At 45.8% G+C, this 23,444-nt stretch overlaps 1 protein-coding gene across 1 annotated transcript in view; it reads left to right on the top strand.

The window, feature by feature from the left end:
- Nucleotides 1-20,400, top strand: part of npdc1b (neural proliferation, differentiation and control, 1b) — a 54,549-nt gene extending 34,149 nt beyond the window's left edge. Inside the window, exons 7-9 of the mRNA XM_079251517.1 lie at nt 239-318; nt 404-503; nt 19,851-20,400. Coding sequence (XP_079107643.1) covers nt 239-318; nt 404-503; nt 19,851-19,922 — 252 coding nt within the window. The 3' untranslated portion in view covers nt 19,923-20,400. The remainder of the gene's footprint in view (nt 1-238; nt 319-403; nt 504-19,850) is intronic.
- The last annotated feature ends 3,044 nt before the right edge of the window (nt 20,401-23,444 follow it).

The following is a 23,444-nucleotide window of genomic DNA, read 5'->3' as shown; positions in this document are numbered from 1 at the left end:
TGGTTATATTGGACAATGGTAAAACACCAGTATGGAACATCCCTAGTTACTGCAGTTTGAGCAAGGCAGGCAGCACCGAGCCACTGTTGTTAAATACGAGTTCTCCAGTAGCTGTGCAACCCGTAGACTAACCAAAGTAACTTCTCGCTAAAGCCAAAATGACACAAAAATAGCTGATTGATTTGTGATCATTTGCTGACGGGAATCCTCTGATCTTGTCATCCATGGTGTGTTCCAGTCTGGGGACAGGAAGCTGGCCCACAGTGCCCAGATGTACCACTTCCTGCACCAAAAGCAGCAGATGCTGTCCCTGGAGAAGTGAGTCCGACATGCTTGTCCTGCCTTTTCTGTCTCATCTCCGCATCCTTTATGGCTTCCTGAATGACTGCTGGTGTGTGTGCAGATGCAGGGATGAACCTAAAGTTCCCGACTCAGGCGCTTCAACAGATGAGGAGAACGAGGATGGGGATTTCACCGTTTATGAGTGTCCCGGACTGGCCCCAGTGAGTAAATGAGGCTGAAGCAGAGAAACGAAGGGAACAACACGTCACACCTAATCTGCATGAAAACATCACTTTTTCATGATTTAGTGCCGTTTAGCAGCTTCGGGAAAAATGCAACACCTCCCTGTCTGCTCTAGTGAGACTTTCTCTCCTTCTGGCTTTGTACAAAAATGCACTTTCACTGGGTTTTACTCAACAGCACGACTGTGAAGGTAATACACCAGTTCCTACAGAACTGGGAATGTGGGGAATATAAAACCAGAATGCAATGATTTCCAACCCATTTATCCCAGATGTGGTCCAGCGTGGTCCTGCTGGACCAGTTCTCCTGTTCCACCATCAGGATGTGGTCCAGCGTGGTCCTGCTGGACCAGTTCTCCTGTTCCACCATCAGGATGTGGTCCAGCGTGGTCCTGCTGGACCAGTTCTCCTGTTCCACCATCAGGATGTGGTCCAGCGTGGTCCTGCTGGACCGGTTCTCCTGTTCCACCATCAGGATGTGGTCCAGCGTGGTCCTGCTGGACCGGTTCTCCTGTTCCACCATCAGGATGTGGTTTAGCGTGGTCCTACTGGACCAGTTCTCCTGTTCCACCATCAGGATGTGGTTCAGCGTGGTCCTGCTGGACCAGTTCTCCTGTTCCACCATCAGGATGTGGTCCAGCGTGGTCCTGCTGGACCAGTTCTCCTGTTCCACCATCAGGATGTGGTCCAGCGTGGTCCTGCTGGACCAGTTCTCCTGTTCCACCATCAGGATGTGGTCCAGCGTGGTCCTACTGGACCAGTTCTCCTGTTCCACCATCAGGATGTGGTCCAGCGTGGTCCTACTGGACCAGTTCTCCTGTTCCACCATCAGGATGTGGTCCAGTGTGGTCCTGCTGGACCAGTTCTCCTGTTCCACCATCAGGATGTGGTCCTACTGGACCAGTTCTCCTGTTCCACCATCAGGATGTGGTCCAGCATGGTGGAAGGTCTTCCCTGAAAGAGACGTTGTCTGGATGGGAGCAGATGTTCCAGCATTGATGGAGCTTCCCAGATGTGGAAGCTGCCCACGCCATCGGCACTAATGCAACCCCATCCCATCAGAGATGCAGGCTGATAACAAGCTGGATGCTCCCTCTCCTCTTTAGTCTGCAGGACACGCCGTCCATGCTGTCCACAAACTATTCCACATCTTCATCCAGGTTTCCACTCAGAACATTTTAAATGAGCTTTGGTCCAGAGAAGACGGCGTGTTTCTGGATCCTCTTCACATATGATGGAGCTTTAACCTGCATGTGTGGATTTCAGCCTGAACTGGGTTCACACTGGTTTCTGGAAGCTTCCTGAGTCCATGCACTGGTTTCCAGTAGAGAATCATGTCTGCAGTACAAGATCACCAAGATCACCAGGGTCCACAATTTGTTCTGTTCCCAGCACACAGAGATTCCTCCTAATTTCTTAATCTTGTGGTGCTATAGACAATGAAGATGATGGGATCTTCAAAGTCATCACAATTTTATGGTGACAAACATTTTTCAGAAATTTTTCCACAATTTCTTGACCCAGTTTGTCTCAGATAGCCTGTGAAATGCTCATATCTAGTCATGTTACTGACATGTTGCCAATTAATCTGTTTAGTTGTCCTCTAGCTGTTTGATTACAGATGTGTTCCTGCCATCAGATTCAAAATGAGCTCATAGTTTCCATGAAAAGATACAATATCCCAGTTCCAGCATCTAAAATGTTGTTTATCTTTTACTTGGCATGAAAATGTCACAATTTATTCAGATTTTTTACATTTTAAACAGGATCCTGACATGTTTGCACGTTTTAGAAGTACATCAGTAATGTTGCATACTGGTGTTTTAATAGAATCTGGGCATCTGGACAGAAAATTAGCTGTACATGTTTACCTCCTTGCTGGATCATAGACACCTTCACAAGACAGGAGACCAGCTGTGAGTTTCCTGTCTTAACAGCGGTTAGTTTTTTGTCCAACTATCTGTCTTAATGTAAAATGGGAGAGCTGCTTAAAGAACATTTACACTTATGTATTTGTACAGTTTTATTTTTTACTACACAGGAGGTGGTATTATTAATGCAGATGTTTACTCATGGTTACAGGTTAGGGTTAGGGGTTACGGGTTAGGGTTAGGGGTTACGGGTTAGGGGTTACAGATTAGGGGTTACGGGTTAGGGTTACAAGTTAGGAGTTACAGGTTAGGGGTTATGGGTTATGGGTTACAGGTTAGGGGTTACAGGTTAGGGGTTATGGGTTACAGGTCAGGGGTTAGGGGTTACAGGTTAGGAGTTACAGGTTAGGGGTTATGGGTTACAGGTTAGGGGTTAGGGGTTACAGGTAGGAGTTACAGGTTAGGGGTTTACGGGTTTCGGATTACGGGTTAGGGGTTTATGGGTTGGGGGTTACGGGTTAGGGGTTTACGGGTTAGGGGTTTACAGGTTTGGGGTTTACGGGTTGCGGTTTACGGAATGGGGGTTACGGGTTAGGGGTTTACGGGTTTGGGGTTACGGGTTGCGGTTTACGGAATGGGGGTTACGGGTTAGGGGTTTACGGGTTTGGGGTTACGGGTTGGGGTTATGGGTTAGGGGTTTACGGGTTTCGGATTACGGGTTAGGGGTTTATGGGTTGGGGGTTACGGGTTAGGGGTTTACGGGTTAGGGGTTTACAGGTTTGGGGTTTACGGGTTGCGGTTTACGGAATGGGGGTTACGGGTTAGGGGTTTACGGGTTTGGGGTTACGGGTTGCGGTTTACGGAATGGGGGTTACGGGTTAGGGGTTTACGGGTTTGGGGTTACGGGTTGGGGTTATGGGTTAGGGGTTTACGGGTTTGGGGTTACGGGTTGGGGGTTTACGGGTTAGGGGTTAGGGGTTTACGGGTTGCGGTTTACGGAATGGGGTTTACGGGTTAGGGGTTTACGGGTTTGGGGTTTACGGGTTGCGGTTTACGGAATGGGGGTTACGGGTTAGGGGTTTGCGGGTTTGGGGTTACGGGTTGGGGTTATGGGTTAGGGGTTTACGGGTTAGGGGTTTACGGGTTTGGGGTTTACAGGTTTGGGGTTTACGGGTTGCGGTTTACGGAATGGGGGTTACGGGTTAGGGGTTTGCGGGTTTGGGGTTACGGGTTGGGGTTATGGGTTAGGGGTTTACGGGTTAGGGGTTTACGGGTTTGGGGTTTACAGGTTTGGGGTTTACGGGTTGCGGTTTACGGAATGGGGGTTACGGGTTAGGGGTTTACGGGTTTGGGGTTACGGGTTGGGGTTATGGGTTAGGGGTTTACGGGTTTGGGGTTACGGGTTGCGGTTTACGGAATGGGGGTTACGGGTTAGGGGTTTACAGGTTTGGGGTTACGGGTTGGGGTTATGGGTTAGGGGTTTACGGGTTTGGGGTTACGGGTTGGGGGTTTACGGGTTAGGGGTTTACGGGTTGCGGTTTACGGAATGGGGGTTACGGGTTAGGGGTTTACGGGTTTGGGGTTACGGGTTAGGGGTTTACGGGTTGCGGTTTACGGAATGGGGGTTACGGGTTAGGGGTTTGCGGGTTTGGGGTTACGGGTTGGGGTTATGGGTTAGGGGTTTACGGGTTTGGGGTTACGGGTTAGGGGTTTACGGGTTTGGGGTTTACGGGTTGCGGTTTATGGAATGGGGGTTACGGGTTAGGGGTTTACGGGTTTGGGGTTACGGGTTGGGGGTTACGGGTTAGGGGTTCACGGGTTGGGGGTTACGGGTTAGGGGTTTACAGGTTTGGGGTTACGGGTTGGGGGTTACGGGTTTGGGGTTTACAGGTTTAGGGTTTGCAGGTTTAGGGTTACAGGTTAGGGGTTACAGGTTAGGGTTTGGGGTTACGGTTTAGGGTTACGGGTTAGGGGTTACAGGTTAGGGTTTGGGGTTACGGTTTAGGGTTATGGGTTAGGGGTTACAGGTTAGGGTTTGGGGTTACGGTTTAGGGTTATGGGTTAGGGGTTACAGGTTAGGGTTTGGGGTTATGGGTTTGGGGTTAGGGGTTTACGGGTTTGGGGTTACGGATTGGGGTTATGGGTTAGGGGTTTACGGGTTTGGGTTTACGGGTTACGGGTTAGGGGTTACGGGTTGGGGGTTACGGGTTGGGGGTTATGGGTTGGGGGTTACAGGTTTGGGGTTTACTGGTTTGGGGTTATGGGTTACGGGTTGGGGGTTACGGGTTTGGGGTTTACAGGTTTGGGGTTTGCAGGTTTGGGGTTACAGATTAGGGGTTACAGGTCAGGGTTTGGGGTTACGGTTTAGGGTTATGGGTTACAGGTTAGGGTTTGGGGTTATGGGTTAGGGTTTGGGGTTACGGGTTAGGGTTACGGGTTAGGGGTTACAGGTTAGGGTTTGGGGTTATGGGTTAGGGTTTGGGGTTACGGGTTACGGGTTTGGGGTTACGGGTTTGGGGTCACGGGTTAGGGGTTTACGGGTTTGGGGTTACGGATTGGGGTTATGGGTTAGGGGTTTACGGGTTTGGGTTTACGGGTTTGGGATTACGGATTAGGCGTTACGGGTTAGGGGTTACGGGTTGGGGGTTGTGGGTTACGGGTTGGGGGTTACTGGTTTGGGGTGACGGGTTGGGGCTTACGGGTTGCGGTTTACGGAATGGGGGTTACGGGTTAGGGGTTTACGGGTTTGGGGTTACGGGTTGGGGTTATGGGTTAGGGGTTTACGGGTTTGGGGTTACGGGTTGGGGGTTACGGGTTAGGGGTTTACGGGTTTGGGGTTCACGGGTTGGGGGTTACGGGTTGGGGGTTACGGGTTAGGGGTTTACAGGTTTGGGGTTAAGGGTTCGGGGGTTACGGGTTAGGGGTTTACGGGTTTGGGGTTTACAGGTGTAGGGTTTGCAGGTTTGGGGTTACAGGGGTCCTCCTGAGTTAACTGGGCATGGTTTAAGCCAATTCTTAGCATCTTCCAAATCTTGCACCATTGGAAATAATAGGACCTGGAAGTTCAAATGTGTGGTAAAGTACTGGTGGGGGAATTTGAAAAAGGTTTGTGAGGGACCTATTTAGGAACACATTTTGAATGATTTAGAGTCGATAGGACCCCACATTGCAGTTGGAATTGGGGGAGTCCCCCATACAAAGAAGATTGAAGGGGTACATAGACTTATTGCCATACTATATCTATGAGCTGGTTGTTGATTTAAAATGTGTAAAACTGCAAAATAACAATTTTCCCTATAGTTTGGAGTCCCCCTGAGTCTACTGGGTGTGGTCAAAGTTGAATCTGAGCATCTTCCAAATCTTGCCCCATTGGAAATAATAGGACTTGGAAGTTGCAATTCTTGGCAAAGTACTGGTTGGGGGATTTGAAAAAGGTTTGTGAGGGACCTATTAAGTAAGGGCCTTTGAGAATAGCTCAAAGTTTTGGCAAAAGACGTTAGGTTGAGCCAAAGCCTAAAATTGTCCAAATTTTGAGGGGGCATATCTCCTTAAAGGAGGGTCACAAGAGCACACCGGAGGCATCTATGCGATCGTGGCAAGGCCCCCTACAACATATTTAGGGCCTCTGAGCATAGCTCAAAGTTTTGGCAAAAGTTGTCTTCACACCCCCCAAAATCACACCACATAAACAACATGTCACTGTGAGCGCAGTCATGGGCCACACGCCCCCCAAGTTTCCTCCTGAGAAATCACACTCCAGCTCTCACACCCTGTGAGCCAGGCCTGTGTGCTTGAGATATGTTGGTGCAGAGTAAGTCCTCTACCAATACACCAAAATTCATCCCTCTGACTCCTTCCTGTCAGGTGGTATTGCCCCACATCCACATTCCATTTTCCTATTTATTCAAGATCAGTGCGTCATCCCTAACCTTTTTAGATAGGCATTTGGAATTGTGAAAATGATACTTTTTCTAGTAAAAAACACACCAATCCTGTTAGGCTCGATAACCCGATCGCAGCGGTCACATGGACATTGGTGTATGACAAACAGTCCCAGAGTTACACCCTATCAAGTGAAAACGCCCACTTTTGGGGGTGTGTAACTTTTGAACCATTTGACCGAAACATGTATATGAGGTGTCTATGGAAAGGGGACAAATGCCTCGAACACATATCCCAGACACTCGCCTTCACGTGGTTGGTTGGAAAGGTCTTGGGACCCTGAATCCGAACATGTAAGAATGGGGCCTCTGCAGTGTACCATTCAGACGCTAGGTGGTGCCAAAGCCTAAATTTGTCCAAATTTTGAGGGGGCATATCTCCTTAAAGGAAGGACGCAAGAGCACAACGGAGGCATCTATGCAATCGTGGAAAGGCCCCCTACAACATATTTAGGGCCTCTGAGCATAGCTCAAAGTTTGGCAAAAGTTGTCTGCACGCCCCCCATAATCACACCACATAAACACCATGTCACCATGTCCAGCTCTCACACACTGTGAGCCAGGCCTGTGTGCTTGAGATATGTTGGTGCACAATATGTCCTCTACCAATGCACCAAAATTCAGCCCTCTGACTGCTTCCTGTCGGACGGTATTGCCCCAAATCCACATTCCATTTTCCTATTTATTCAAGATCAATGCGTCATCCCTAACCATTTTAGATAGGAATTTGGAATTTTTGCAGAATGTGAATGGAACAGAATAAATGGGAATATGGAAGAAAGGTTAGGAATAAATAGGAATTTGGAATGTTTGCAGAACGTGAATGAAGCAGAATGAATAGGAATATGGAAGAAAGGTTAGGGATAAATAGGAATTTGGAATTTTTGCAGAACGTGAATGAAGCAGAATAAATAGGAATATGGAAGAAAGGTTAGGGATAAATAGGAATTTGGAATTTTTGCAGAACATGAATGAAACACAATAAATAGAAATATGGAATAAAGGTTAGGGATAAATAGGAATTTGGAATTTTTGCAGAACATGGAAGAAAGGTTAGGGATAAATAGGAATTTGGAATTTTTGCAGAACGTGAATGAAGCAGAATAAATAGGAATATGGAAGAAAGGTTAGGGATAAATAGAAATTTGGAATTTTTGCAGAATGTGAATGAAGCAGAATAAATACTGAACTGATAAGACTGCTAAAATAACAATAGTCCCCATAGTTTGGGGTCCTCCTGAGTTAACTGGGCATGGTTTAAGCCAATTCTTAGCATCTTCCAAATCTTGCCCCATTGGAAATAATAGGACCTGGAAGTTCAAATGTGTGGTAAAGTACTGGTGGGGGAATTTGAAAAAGGTTTGTGAGGGACCTATTTAGGAACACATTTTGAATGATTTAGAGTCGATAGGACCCCACATTGCAGTTGGAATTGGGGGAGTCCCCCATACAAAGAAGATTGAAGGGGTACATAGACTTATTGCCATACTATATCTATGAGCTGGTTGTTGATTTAAAATGTGTAAAACTGCAAAATAACAATTTTCCCTATAGTTTGGAGTCCCCCTGAGTCTACTGGGTGTGGTCAAAGTTGAATCTGAGCATCTTCCAAATCTTGCCCCATTGGAAATAATAGGACTTGGAAGTTGCAATTCTTGGCAAAGTACTGGTTGGGGGATTTGAAAAAGGTTTGTGAGGGACCTATTAAGTAAGGGCCTTTGAGAATAGCTCAAAGTTTTGGCAAAAGACGTTAGGTTGAGCCAAAGCCTAAAATTGTCCAAATTTTGAGGGGGCATATCTCCTTAAAGGAGGGTCGCAAGAGCACACCGGAGGCATCTATGCGATCGTGGAAAGGCCCCCTACAACATATTTAGGGCCTCTGAGCATAGCTCAAAGTTTGGCAAAAGTTGTCTGCACGCCCCCAAAATTACACCACATAAACACCATGTCACTGTGAGCGCCGCCATGGGCCACACGCCCCCCAAGTTTCCTCCTGAGAAATCACACTCCAGCTCTCACACCCTGTGAGCCAGGCCTGTGTGCTTGAGATATGTTGGTGCACAGTAAGTCCTCTACCAATGCACCAAAATTCAGCCCTCTGACTGCTTCCTGTCAGGTGATATTGCCCCACATCCACATTCCACTTTTCTATTTATTCAAGATCAGTGCGTCATCCCTAACCTTTTTAGTTAGGAATATGGAATTGTGAAAATGTGACTTTTTCAAGTAAAAAACACACCAATCCTGTTAGGCTCGATAACCCGATTGCAGTGGTGACATGGACATTGGTGTATGACAAAAAGTCCCAGAATTACACGCTATCAAGTGAAAACGCCCACTTTTGGGGGTGTGTAACTTTTGAACCATTTGACCGAAACATGTATATGAGGTGTCTATGGAAAGGGGGCAAAAGCCTCGAACACATATCCCAGACACTCGCCTTCACGTGGTTGGTTGGAAAGGTCTTGGGACCCTGAATCCGAACATGTAAGAATGGGGCCTCTGCAGTGTACCATTCAGACGCTAGGTGGTGCCAAAGCCTAAATTTGTCCAAATTTTGAGGGGGCATATCTCCTTAAAGGAAGGACGCAAGAGCACAACGGAGGCATCTATGCAATCGTGGAAAGGCCCCCTACAACATATTTAGGGCCTCTGAGCATAGCTCAAAGTTTGGCAAAAGTTGTCTGCACGCCCCCAAAATTACACCACATAAACACCATGTCACTGTGAGCGCCGCCATGGGCCACACGCCCCCCAAGTTTCCTCCTGAGAAATCACACTCCAGCTCTCACACCCTGTGAGCCAGGCCTGTGTGCTTGAGATATGTTGGTGCACAGTAAGTCCTCTACCAATGCACCAAAATTCAGCCCTCTGACTGCTTCCTGTCAGGTGATATTGCCCCACATCCACATTCCACTTTTCTATTTATTCAAGATCAGTGCGTCATCCCTAACCTTTTTAGTTAGGAATATGGAATTGTGAAAATGTGACTTTTTCAAGTAAAAAACACACCAATCCTGTTAGGCTCGATAACCCGATTGCAGTGGTGACATGGACATTGGTGTATGACAAAAAGTCCCAGAATTACACGCTATCAAGTGAAAACGCCCACTTTTGGGGGTGTGTAACTTTTGAACCATTTGACCGAAACATGTATATGAGGTGTCTATGGAAAGGGGGCAAAAGCCTCGACAACAAATCCCAGACACTTGCCTTCACTTGGCATGCTATTTGAGTAAACTTCCATAGAGGCTTAGAAATTGCGATTTTTTGGAGGAAGGGGGGGGGGGAGATCTAAAGAATGCAGGGGTGCAGCAGGACAGAGGAGTCATCTTTGGAAGGTACGCAGCACCCCAACCAACACATAAAAATCAGCTCCATCGGATCCCTCTTTCTTCCTGAGCGATGACCCATTTTGCCAAAAAAACATGCAGTAAAGATCCAATGGTGTCCAGTGCCTACATAAATTGCAGTTCTGGGGAAGACATTTCTTTGTTTCAAGGCCGATTGGGACAAGTGAGGGCTTGTTGGAAAGGTCTTGGGACCCTGAATCCGAAAATGTAAGAATGGGGCCTGTGCAGTGTACCATTCAGACGCTAGGTGGTGCCAAAGCCTAAATTTGTCCAAATTTTGAGGGGGCATATCTCCTTAAAGGAAGGATGCAAGAGCACACCGGAGGCATCTATGCAATCGTGGCAAGGTCCCCTACAACATATGTAGTGCCTCTGAGCATAGCTCAAAGTTTGGCAAAAGTTGTCTGCACGCCCCCCAAAATCACACTACGTAAACACCATGTGAAAATGTTACTTTTTCAAGTAAAAAAAACACACCATTCCTGTTAGGCTCGATAACCCGATCGCAGCGGTCACATGGACATTGGTGTATGACAAACAGTCCCAGAGTTACACCCTATCAAGTGAAAACGCCCACTTTTGGGGGTGTATAACTTTTGAACCATTTGACCGAAACATGTATATGAGGTGTCTATGGAAAGGGGACAAATGCCTCGAACACATATCCCAGACACTTGCCTTCACTTGGTTGGTTGGAAAGGTCTTGGAACCCTGAATCCGAACATGTAAGAATGGGGCCTCTGCAGTGTACCATTCAGACGCTAGGTGGTGCCAAAGCCTAAATTTGTCCAAATTTTGAGGGGGCATATCTCCTTAAAGGAAGGACGCAAGAGCACAACGGAGGCATCTATGCAATCGTGGAAAGGCCCCCTACAACATATTTAGGGCCTCTGAGCATAGCTCAAAGTTTGGCAAAAGTTGTCTGCACGCCCCCCATAATCACACCACATAAACACCATGTCACCATGTCCAGCTCTCACACATTGTGAGCCAGGCCTGTGTGCTTGAGATATGTTGGTGCACAATATGTCCTCTACCAATGCACCAAAATTCAGACCTCTGACTGCTTCTTGTCGGACAGTATTGCCCCGCATCCACAATCCATTTTCCTATTTATTCAATATCAATGCGTCATCCCTAACCTTTTTAGATAGGAATTTGGAATTTGTGCAGAATGAGAATGGAACAGAAAAAATGGGAATATGGAAAAAAGGTTAGGAATAAATAGGAATTTGGAATTTTTGCAGAACGTGAATGAAGCAGAATAAATAGGAATATGGAAGAAAGGTTAGGGATATATAGGAATTTGGAATTTTTGCAGAACGTGAATGAAGCAGAATAAATAGGAATATGGAAGAAAGGATAGGGATAAAGAGGAATTTGGATTTTTTGCAGAACATGATTGCAGCAGAATGAAATGAATATCCGTTAAAGGTTTGGGATAAATAGGAATTTGGAATTTTGGGAGACAAAAACAGTTAAATAGGAATATGGAAGAAAGGTCAGACATGAAAAAATAGGGAATTTTTGGACACCACAAATGTGGCAAAATAAATATGAACTGAAAAAACTGCTAAAATAACAATTACCCCTACAGTTTGATGTCCTCCTGAGTGAACTGGGCATGGTTTAAGTCAATTATTAACATCTTCCAAATTATACCCCATTGGACATAATAGGACTTGGAAGTTGGAATTTGTATGCGATTGTTTTTGTCTGAGTCAAAGTGAGTAAAACTGCTAAAATAACAATTTTCCCCATAGTGTGGAGTCCCCCTGAGTGTATTGGGCATGGTTAAAGTCAATTCTGACCATCTTCCAAATTATACCCCATTGGATATAATAGGACTTGGAAGTTGGAATTTGTATGTGATTGTTCTTTTTGAGTCAAAGTGAGTAAAACGGCTAAAATAACAATTTCCCCCATAGTGTGGAGTCCCCCTAAGTGTACTGGGCATGGTTAAAGTCAATTCTGACCATCTTCCAAATTATACCCCATTGGATATAATAGGACTTGGAAGTTGGAATTTGTATGTGATTGTTTTTTTTTAGTCAAAGTGAGTAAAACTGCTAAAATAATAATTTTCCCCATGGTTTGGAGTCCCCCTGAGTGTACTGGGCATGGTTAAAGTCAATTCTGACCATCTTCCAAATTATACCCCATTGGATATAATAGGACTTGGAAGTTGGAATTTGTATGCGATTGTTTTTTTCTGAGTCAAAGTGAGTAAAACTGCTAAAATAACAATTTCACCCATAGTGTGGAGTCCCCCTGAGTGTAATGGGCATGGTTAAAGTCAATTCTGACCATCTTCCAAATTATACCCCATTGGACATAATAGGACTTGGAAGTTGGAATTTGTATGTGATTGTTTTTTTTTGAGTCAAAGTGAGTAAAACTGCTAAAATAATAATTTTATCCATGGTTTGGAGTCCCCCTGAGTGTACTGGGCATTGTTAAAGTCAATTCTGACCATCTTCCAAATTATACCCCATTGGACATAATAGGACTTGGAAGTTGGAATTTGTATGTGATTGTTCTTTTTGAGTCAAAGTGAGTAAAACGGCTAAAATAACCATTTTCCCCATAGTGTGGAGTCCCCCTAAGTGTACTGGGCATGGTTAAAGTCAATTCTGACCATCTTCCAAATTATACCCCATTGGATATAATAGGACTTGGAAGTTGGAATTTGTATGTGATTGTTTTTTTTTTAGTCAAAGTGAGTAAAACTGCTAAAATAACAATTTTCCCCATGGTTTGGAGTCCCCCTGAGTGTATTGGGCATGGTTAAAGTCAATTCTGACCATCTTCCAAATTATACCCCATTGGATATAATAGGACTTGGAAGTTGGAATTTGTATGTGATTGTTCTTTTTGAGTCAAAGTGAGTAAAACGGCTAAAATAACAATTTTCCCCATAGTGTGGAGTCCCCCTAAGTGTACTGGGCATGGTTAAAGTCAATTCTGACCATCTTCCATATTATACCCCATTGGATATAATAGGACTTGGAAGTTGGAATTTGTATGTGATTGGTTTTTTTTTTTAGTCAAAGTGAGTAAAACTGCTAAAATAACAATTTTCCCCATGGTTTGGAGTCCCCCTGAGTGTACTGGGCATGGTTAAAGTCAATTCTGACCATCTTCCAAATTATACCCCATTGGATATAATAGGACTTGGAAGTTGGAATTTGTATGCGATTGTTTTTTTCTGAGTCAAAGTGAGTAAAACTGCTAAAATAACAATTTCACCCATAGTGTGGAGTCCCCCTGAGTGTAATGGGCATGGTTAAAGTCAATTCTGACCATCTTCCAAATTATACCCCATTGGACATAATAGGACTTGGAAGTTGGAATTTGTATGTGATTGTTGTTTTTTTTTGAGTCAAAGTGAGTAAAACTGCTAAAATAATAATTTTATCCATGGTTTGGAGTCCCCCTGAGTGTACTGGGCATTGTTAAAGTCAATTCTGACCATCTTCCAAATTATACCCCATTGGACATAATAGGACTTGGAAGTTGGAATTTGTATGCGATTGTTTTTGTCTGAGTCAAAGTGAGTAAAACTGCTAAAATAACAATTTTCCCCATAGTGTGGAGTCCCCCTGAGTGTATTGGGCATGGTTAAAGTCAATTCTGACCATCTTCCAAATTATACCCCATTGGATATAATAGGACTTGGAAGTTGGAATTTGTATGTGATTGTTTTTTTTTAGTCAAAGTGAGTAAAACTGCTAAAATAACAATTTTCTCCATGGTTTGGAGTCCCCCTGAGTGTACTGGGCATGGTTAAAGTCAATTCTGACCATCTTCCAAATTATACCCCATTGGATATAATAGGACTTGGAAGTTGGAATTTGTATGTGATTGTTTTTTTCTGAGTCAAAGTGAGTAAAACTGCTAAAATAACAATTTCACCCATAGTGTGGAGTCCCCCTGAGTGTACTGGGCATGGTTAACGTCAATTCTGACCATCTTCCAAATTATACCCCATTGGACATAATAGGACTTGGAAGTTGGAATTTGTATGTGATTGTTTTTTTTTTAGTCAAAGTGAGTAAAACTGCTAAAATAATAATTTTATCCATGGTTTGGAGTCCCCCTGAGTGTATTGGGCATGGTTAAAGTCAATTCTGACCATCTTCCAAATTATACCCCATTGGATATAATAGGACTTGGAAGTTGGAATTTGTATGTGATTGTTCTTTTTGAGTCAAAGTGAGTAAAACGGCTAAAATAACAATTTTCCCCATAGTGTGGAGTCCCCCTAAGTGTACTGGGCATGGTTAAAGTCAATTCTGACCATCTTCCAAATTATACCCCATTGGATATAATAGGACTTGGAAGTTGGAATTTGTATGCGATTGTTTTTTTCTGAGTCAAAGTGAGTAAAACTGCTAAAATAACAATTTCACCCATAGTGTGGAGTCCCCCTGAGTGTACTGGGCATGGTTAAAGTCAATTCTGACCATCTTCCAAATTATACCCCATTGGACATAATAGGACTTGGAAGTTGGAATTTGTATGTGATTGTTTTTTTTTTAGTCAAAGTGAGTAAAACTGCTAAAATAATAATTTTATCCATGGTTTGGAGTCCCCCTGAGTGTATTGGGCATGGTTAAAGTCAATTCTGACCATCTTCCAAATTATACCCCATTGGATATAATAGGACTTGGAAGTTGGAATTTGTATGTGATTGTTCTTTTTGAGTCAAAGTGAGTAAAACGGCTAAAATAACAATTTTCCCCATAGTGTGGAGTCCCCCTAAGTGTACTGGGCATGGTTAAAGTCAATTCTGACCATCTTCCAAATTATACCCCATTGGATATAATAGGACTTGGAAGTTGGAATTTGTATGTGATTGTTTTTTTCTGAGTCAAAGTGAGTAAAACTGCTAAAATAACAATTTCACCCATAGTGTGGAGTCCCCCTGAGTGTACTGGGCATGGTTAAAGTCAATTCTGACCATCTTCCAAATTATACCCCATTGGATATAATAGGACTTGGAAGTTGGAATTTGTATGTGATTGTTTTTTTTGAGTCAAAGTGAGTAAAACGGCTAAAATAACAATTTTCCCCATAGTGTGGAGTCCCCCTGAGTGTACTGGGTATGGTTAAAGTCAATTCTGACCATCTTCCAAATTATACCCCATTGGACATAATAGGACTTGGAAGTTGGAATTTGTATGTGATTGTTTTTTTTCTGAGTCAAAGTGAGTAAAACTGCTAAAATAATAATTTCCCCCATGGTTTGGAGTCCCCCTGAGTGTACTGGGCATGGTTAAAGTCAATTCTGACCATCTTCCAAATTATACCCCATTGGACATAATAGGACTTGGAAGTTGGAATTTGTATGTGATTGTTTTTTTTCTGAGTCAAAGTGAGTAAAACTGCTAAAATAATAATTTCCCCCATGGTTTGGAGTCCCCCTGAGTGTACTGGGCATGGTTAAAGTCAATTCTGACCATCTTCCAAATTATACCCCATTGGACATAATAGGACTTGGAAGTTGGAATTTGTATGTGATTGTTTTTTTTCTGAGTCAAAGTGAGTAAAACTGCTAAAATAATAATTTCCCCCATGGTTTGGAGGCCCCCTGAGTGTACTGGGCATGGTTAAAGTCAATTCTGACCATCTTCCAAATTATACCCCATTGGATATAATAGGACTTGGAAGTTGGAATTTGTGACTAAGTTTTGTGTGGTGATATGAGAAAAACCCACATTAGTTTGACATTCCAGTTACTTATTTCTTAGCAATCTGGACACTTTTAAATTTTTTTGGAATTTGGAATTGGAATTTGGAATTTTGGTGCGCCACCTGGTGGTCAGTGTGGAATTGCATGGCATCAGATCTTGAAACCAAGTGCGTTGGATGCGGAGGAACGTGTAGAACACGTTTCTGCTATTTGCAAAGCTGTAGGACCCTTCCCTGATTTTTAAAAAAATTATTTCACTTTTTGGAAGTTTTGGCCACGGTCCATATTCCGTAATTGTGCGTCGCGACGAGTAATTTGCACTTACTCCCGTCATTCTACGACCTTCCGATCCCAAAGTTGGAAACCCCTAATTATGGGTTAGGGTTTGGGGTTACGGGTTAGGGTTACGGGTTAGGGGTTACAGGTTAGGGTTTGGGGTTATGGGTTAGGGTTTGGGGTTACAGGTTACGGGTTTGGGGTTACGGGTTTGGGGTCACGGGTTAGGGGTTTACGGGTTTGGGGTTACGGATTGGGGTTATGGGTTAGGGGTTTACGGGTTTGGGTTTACGGGTTTGGGATTACGGATTAGGGGTTACGGGTTGGGGGTTGTGGGTTACGGGTTGGGGGTTACTGGTTTGGGGTGACGGGTTGGGGCTTACGGGTTGCGGTTTACGGAATGGGGGTTACGGGTTAGGGGTTTACGGGTTTGGGGTTACGGGTTGGGGTTATGGGTTAGGGGTTTACGGGTTTGGGGTTACGGGTTGGGGGTTACGGGTTAGGGGTTTACGGGTTTGGGGTTCACGGGTTGGGGGTTACGGGTTGGGGGTTACGGGTTAGGGGTTTACAGGTTTGGGGTTAAGGGTTGGGGGTTACGGGTTAGGGGTTTACGGGTTTGGGGTTTACAGGTTTGGGGTTTGCAGGTTTGGGGTTACAGGTTAGGGGTTACAGGTTAGGGTTTGGGGTTACGGTTTAGGGTTATGGGTTAGGGGTTACAGGTTAGGGTTTGGGGTTACGGTTTAGGGTTATGGGTTAGGGGTTACAGGTTAGGGTTTGGGGTTATGGGTTAGGGTTTGGGGTTACGGTTTAGGGTTATGGGTTAGGGGTTACAGGTTATGGTTTGGGGTTATGGGTTAGGGTTTGGGGTTATGGTTTAGGGTTATGGGTTAAGGGTTACAGGTTAGGGTTTGGGGTTACAGGTTACGGGTTTGGGGTTACGGGTTTGGGGTCACGGGTTAGGGGTTTACGGGTTTGGGGTTACGGATTGGGGTTATGGGTTTGGGGTTACGGATTGGGGTTTATGGGTTTGGGTTTACGGGTTACGGGTTTACGGGTTGGGGGTTACGGGTTTGGGGTTTACGGGTTTGGGGTTATGGGTTACGGGTTGGGGGTTACGGGTTTGGGGTTACAGGTTAGGGGTTACAGGTCAGGGTTTGGGGTTATGGGTTAGGGTTTGGGGTTACGGGTTAGGGTTACGGGTTAGGGGTTACAGGTAAGGGTTTGGGGTTATGGGTTAGGGTTTGGGGTTATGGGTTACGGGTTGGGGTTACGGGTTTGGGGTTTGCAGGTTTGGGGTTACAGGTTAGGGGTTACAGGTCAGGGTTTGGGGTTATGGGTTAGGGTTTGGGGTTACGGGTTAGGGGTTACAGGTTAGGGTTTGGGGTTATGGGTTAGGGTTTGGGGTTACGGGTTACGGGTTTGGGGTTACGGGTTTGGGGTCACGGGTTAGGGGTTATGGGTTAGGGGTTTACGGGTTTGGGTTTACGGGTTGGGGGGTTATGGGTTGGGGGTTACGGGTTGGGGGTTACTAGTTGGGGGTTACGGGTTGGGGGTTACGGGTTTGGGGTTACGGATTGGGGTTATGGGTTAGGGGTTTACGGGTTTGGGTTTACGGGTTGGGGCTTACGGGTTGGGGGTTACGGGCTGGGGGTTACGGGTTTGGGGTTACGGGTTGGGGGTTACGGGTTGGGGGTTACGGGTTGGGGGGTTATGGGTTGGGGGTTACGGGTTGGGGGTTACGGGTTGGGGGTTACGAGTTGGGAGTTACGGGTTTGGGGTTACGGGTTGGGGGTTACGGGTTGGGGGTTACGGGTTGGGGGGTTATGGGTTGGGGGTTACGGGTTGGGGGTTACGAGTTGGGAGTTACGGGTTTGGGGTTACGGATTGGGGTTATGGGTTAGGGGTTTACGGGTTTGGGTTTACGGGTTGGGGCTTACGGGTTGGGGGTTACGGGCTGGGGGTTACGGGTTTGGGGTTACGGGTTGGGGGTTACGGGTTGGGGGTTACGAGTTGGGGGTTACGGGTTGGGGGTTACGGGTTGGGGGTTACGAGTTGGGGGTTACGGGTTGGGGGTTACGGGTTGGGGGTTACGGGTTGGGGGTTACGAGTTGGGGGTTACGAGTTGGGGGTTACGGGTTGGGGGTTACGGGTTGGGGGTTACGAGTTGGGGGTTACGGGTTGGGGGTTACGGGTCGGGGGTTACGGGTCGGGGGTTACGGGTCTGGGGTTACGGGTCGGGGGTTACGGGTCGGGGGTTACGGGTCGGGGGTTACGGGTTTGGGGTTACGGGTTGGGGGTTACGGGTTGGGGGGTTACGGGTTGGGGGTTACGGGTTTGGGGTTACGGGTTGGGGGTTACGGGTTGGGGGGTTATGGGTTGGGGTTACGGGTTGGGGGTTACGGGTTTGGGGTTACGAGTTGGGGGTTACGGGTTTGGGGTTACGGGTTTGGGGTTACGGGTTTGGGGTTACGGGTTTGGGGTTACGGGTTGGGGGTTACGGGTTGGGGGGTTATGGGTTGGGGTTACGGGTTGGGGGTTACGGGTTGGGGGTTACGAGTTGGGGGTTACGGGTTTGGGGTTACGGGTTAGGGTCATTTCCCATCAGAGCCACACTGCCAGACAACAGCCGAACCAGTAGAAACTTATAACTAACTAATAAGACAGCAAGGCCAACAAATCTTTTTTTTTCACTTTGTCAACAGAACACAGTTGTACAGAGACACTTAAAGTTCCAAGAAAAAAGAAATAAAATCATGTGGACTCCTGAGAGTATTTTCAGATTGTAGCTTGATGGTGGTGTTTTTCCAGGAGTCCCTCTCTGCCTCTCAGCATGTTGTAAAAAAGGGACAAACGAATAGAAAAAAAACCCGAAGTAAATTCATACGAGTTATTACCTAGAAAAGTAGGTTGTCCGACTGAGACTCATCTTCTCTTCAGGCATCTTACAGACGATTGCCAAGTCTTATAAAATTTACAGGCTGAACTTCCAAGTGAATGTTTTCATTTTTTCATTCATACATTCATTTTCCAAACCCACTTAATCCAAGTAAGGCCTTCGGGTGAGAGGCGGGGTATGACCTGGACAGTTCGCCAGTCCATCGCAGGACCAAGACAAACAGACAAACAACGTTTTTTCAGTATCGTTTAAAAGACCTATTCCTGATCCTTAGTGTGTAGGATGGTAGGCAAATGGAGAGAAATGGGATCTTTCCATTTGAAAAGGATCAGGTGGTGGACAAGCAACGTACAGAAAGCCAAGGAGTCATACTGGGAATTGTTCAAACTAACTCGGGCAGGGGGTTATAAATACCTCCAGGACCTTTTAAATACCAGTGTCCAGTAGCTTGTTAGCTTAGATCTGCTTCAAAACGTGTTTAAATATGAAGATGGGGTCATTTTACAGCAACTGCATGCAATCTGATAACTGGTCTCTGTTCCAGTGAGCTGGATGTAGTACTTTACACTGCAATAGTCCAACCTTGCACAGATACAGCAAGTGTGGACTCTTCAATCATACGTCCCAAGTTGGCTCATCTAAATCCTGCTCCCATCTATGTTTCCTACAGGCACGGAGCCTTCTATGGTGCACTATGAAGGTTAGATGTTATACCTGTAAATGAGTCGGCATCAGACCTCGTGGCAACTGGTGGAAAATGAAGCAGCTGTTTCCAAACGAAGCAGAATATTAGAACATCCAGCTGTTTAAGGCACTAAAAAGTTCATGAAAGTTGGGCACATTCATTGTTGCAGCATTTATTCTTCCAGCAAGCGACATATATGACGGCTTCGCACATTTAAGATCCTGTTCTACTTTCATAGAAAATATAACAACTAATAATAAAAACTTGATAATATCATACTCATTGTTTTAAAAGAGAATGAATTTCTCACAAATATGAAATTTTTTAGAAGTTTTTATCTAGTTTCCTCTTTTAAAAAGGGGGATGATGACATTATGGACAAGTTGTTGGTTTGTAAAGAGCCCCTTGTAGCAGACAGGAACATTTGAGGAAGACAAGTTGCTTGTGAAAGTCACGCCATGGTCCCATCTTTCTGTTGAAGTCCTAAGAATTTTCAGAGCTTTAACAAGTTTTATAACAACAATAATTACTAGAATGCATGACTGTATTTGTTTTAAATAAGAAAATATGTCCTTCCTGCTAATCAATGTGTCCTGTGTTGATCTTTAGACCGGGGAGATGGAGGTGAAGAACCCACTGTTTGATGACTCTGGCCTCTACCTACAGAGATTCCACCAGTAAACCTGGACATCCATGTGGTTCACGCTCCAAACGCAGCACCTGTGTGTGTTTCCATATCATTTTACAGGCACACACACACTCCACACACATGGCTGTTCTCACTTCTTTGAGAGCAGCATTAAGGAGGAGCGAGGCTTGAAGAGGACTGAATCAGGGATGGGTTTCTCGTTCTGCAGCCGCTTTCTCTTCGGTTTTATTTTCCATCAGGATGGAGATAAGAGCCCAAACATGGCCGCTGACAACAGACAGTTTTATCTCAGTATTATTTTAGAACAAACCTTGTTTTAATATTTCCTGATCTGCAGCTGTACGTTGTGTAGCCTTCTAGTTTCCAGTGTTGATCCACTGTGCATGACCTGAAGATGAGTGGAAAATATCTTTTAAGTCTGAAACATGTCAATCCACCTTTTGTGCTGGTTTCTGTGGTCCTGCAGCGGATCTAGATCTTTCCCCCAGCCCTCCAAACACTGAGCTTCGTTTCTACCCAGGTGGAGAGGACTGTGGTCCCCTCTTGGCCCAAACTTCCTTTAACCCGTTAAAACCTGCTCCCTCGCCACCAGACAGTGGAGTGAATGACCAGATTGCCAGCGATCTGCTGCTAATGCAAAGGTTCACCGATACAAAGCTTTTCCAGCTAAAAGGAAATCAGAAAATATCCCAAAGTTTTTCTGGAACCCTTTTTTTGTTTTACTTCTCAGACTAAGAAAATGGGAAGCCCGCCCAGCGGCGACATGAGAAGTTTGTTTCATCCGAACCGCTGTAAAAATTCATCCAGAAATATCTTCATCTCGTCTACGGGACATTCTGAAGGAAATAAGACACAATGAGATCTGCTCTACCTCCACGTCCGCTTTCAATTCTCTGGGTAAATAAACCACCTCTTCCTGTTCCTCTTCCTAAGCCTCTTCCTGTTGCAAACATCTGGACACTCTGCTCTACAACCAGCTGGACGATGGCCTCTTCCTGTTGCAAACATCTGGACACTCTGCTCTACAACCAGCTGGACGATGGCCTCTTCCTGTTGCAAACATCTGGACACTCTGCTCTACAACCAGCTGGACGATGGCCTCTTCCTGTTGCAAACATCTGGACACACTGCTCTACAACCAGCTGGACGATGGCCTCTTCCTGTTGCAAACATCTGGACACTCTGCTCTACAACCAGCTGGACGATGGCCTCTTCCTGTTGCAAACATCTGGACACTCTGCTCTACAACCAGCTGGACGATGGCCTCTTCCTGTTGCAAACATCTGGACACTCTGCTCTACAACCAGCTGGACGATGGCCTCTTCCTGTTGCAAACATCTGGACACTCTGCTCTACAACCAGCTGGACGATGGCCTCTTCCTGTTGCAAACATCTGGACACTCTGCTCTACAACCAGCTGGACGATGGCCTCTTCCTGTTGCAAACATCTGGACACTCTGCTCTACAACCAGCTGGACGATGGCCTCTTCCTGTTGCAAACATCTGGACACTCTGCTCTACAACCAGCTGGACGATGGCCTCTTCCTGTTGCAAACATCTGGACACTCTGCTCTACAACCAGCTGGACGATGGCCTCTTCCTGTTGCAAACATCTGGACACTCTGCTCTACAACCAGCTGGACGATGGCCTCTTCCTGTTGCAAACATCTGGACACTCTGCTCTACAACCAGCTGGACGATGGCCTCTTCCTGTTGCAAACATCTGGACACTCTGCTCTACAACCAGCTGGACGATGGCCTCTTCCTGTTGCAAACATCTGGACACTCTGCTCTACAACCAGCTGGACGATGGCCTCTTCCTGTTGCAAACATCTGGACACACTGCTCTACAACCAGCTGGACGGTGGCCTCTTCCTGTTGCAAACATCTGGACACTCTGCTCTACAACCAGCTGGACGGTGGCCTCTTCCTGTTGCAAACATCTGGACACTCTGCTCTACAACCAGCTGGACGGTGGCCTCTTCCTGTTGCAAACATCTGGACACTCTGCTCTACAACCAGCTGGACGGTGGCCTCTTCCTGTTGCAAACATCTGGACACTCTGCTCTACAACCAGCTGGACGATGGCCTCTTCCTGTTGCAAACATCTGGACACTCTGCTCTACAACCAGCTGGACGATGGTCTCTTCCTGTTGCAAACATCTGGACACACTGCTCTACAACCAGTTGGACGGTGGCCTCTTCCTGTTGCAAACATCTGGACACTCTGCTCTACAACCAGCTGGACGGTGGCCTCTTCCTGTTGCAAACATCTGGACACTCTGCTCTACAACCAGCTGGACGATGGCCTCTTCCTGTTGCAAACATCTGGACACTCTGCTCTACAACCAGCTGGACGATGGCCTCTTCCTGTTGCAAACATCTGGACACTCTGCTCTACAACCAGCTGGACGATGGCCTCTTCCTGTTGCAAACATCTGGACACTCTGCTCTACAACCAGCTGGACGATGGCCTCTTCCTGTTGCAAACATCTGGACACTCTGCTCTACAACCAGCTGGACGATGGCCTCTTCCTGTTGCAAACATCTGGACACTCTGCTCTACAACCAGCTGGACGATGGCCTCTTCCTGTTGCAAACATCTGGACACTCTGCTCTACAACCAGCTGGACGATGGCCTCTTCCTGTTGCAAACATCTGGACACTCTGCTCTACAACCAGCTGGACGATGGCCTCTTCCTGTTGCAAACATCTGGACACTCTGCTCTACAACCAGCTGGACGATGGCCTCTTCCTGTTGCAAACATCTGGACACTCTGCTCTACAACCAGTTGGACGATGGCCTCTTCCTGTTGCAAACATCTGGACACTCTGCTCTACAACCAGCTGGACGATGGCCTCTTCCTGTTGCAAACATCTGGACACACTGCTCTACAACCAGTTGGGTTGTTTTGGATAATAAGTATGTGGGTTGCGTCGTGTTTTCAGGGAAAGTTACTTCAGAGTGAAAGTAACTTAGTATGCTGGATGTTTTCTCTGCTTTTCCTCTCCTGAAGCCAGCATCTTCTCTGGAATGATATGTAGACACGAGACATCATCACATTACTCAGATGCATATTTCATGTCTTTTATTACACATCCAGGATGATCTGATCTGCAGACAGGGGAAGATGCAGGTCGCCACCCAGACTGCAGGGTGGGACATATGGGCCAGAACCGAGGTTCAGGAACGTGTACACCCCCCACCAGCGCTGTTAATGTGAAAACTGTTTTTTGTCAATTTGCTGAGCTTGTGGAACAAAATAATGGAAAATCAGAAAGCTTTAGTTTTCATGGTGTGACCTGTTTGTTTTCTTTAATATTGCATTACTCTGCTTACCCCTCACAAGCGCTGCAGGCTTGACCAAATCCCAGCTGGTCATTCCTGCTCTGATTGCCTAGCTTGGCTAGCAACTCTAATACAAACTGCGTTCAGGCTATATGTAATGCGTCACCATGTTTAGCTTGATATAATAGAGCTGAAATTAAATATTTATATGATCTGATCTTTGTCTTTTTTGTAGTAACGTGGCAACATGTCAGTCCACTAGTTT

The sequence above is a fragment of the Telmatherina bonti genome, assembly GCF_933228915.1.
Source record: "Telmatherina bonti genome assembly, chromosome: 13".
NCBI lineage: Eukaryota > Metazoa > Chordata > Actinopteri > Atheriniformes > Telmatherinidae > Telmatherina > Telmatherina bonti.
This window is presented reverse-complemented; position numbering and strand designations above follow the sequence as displayed.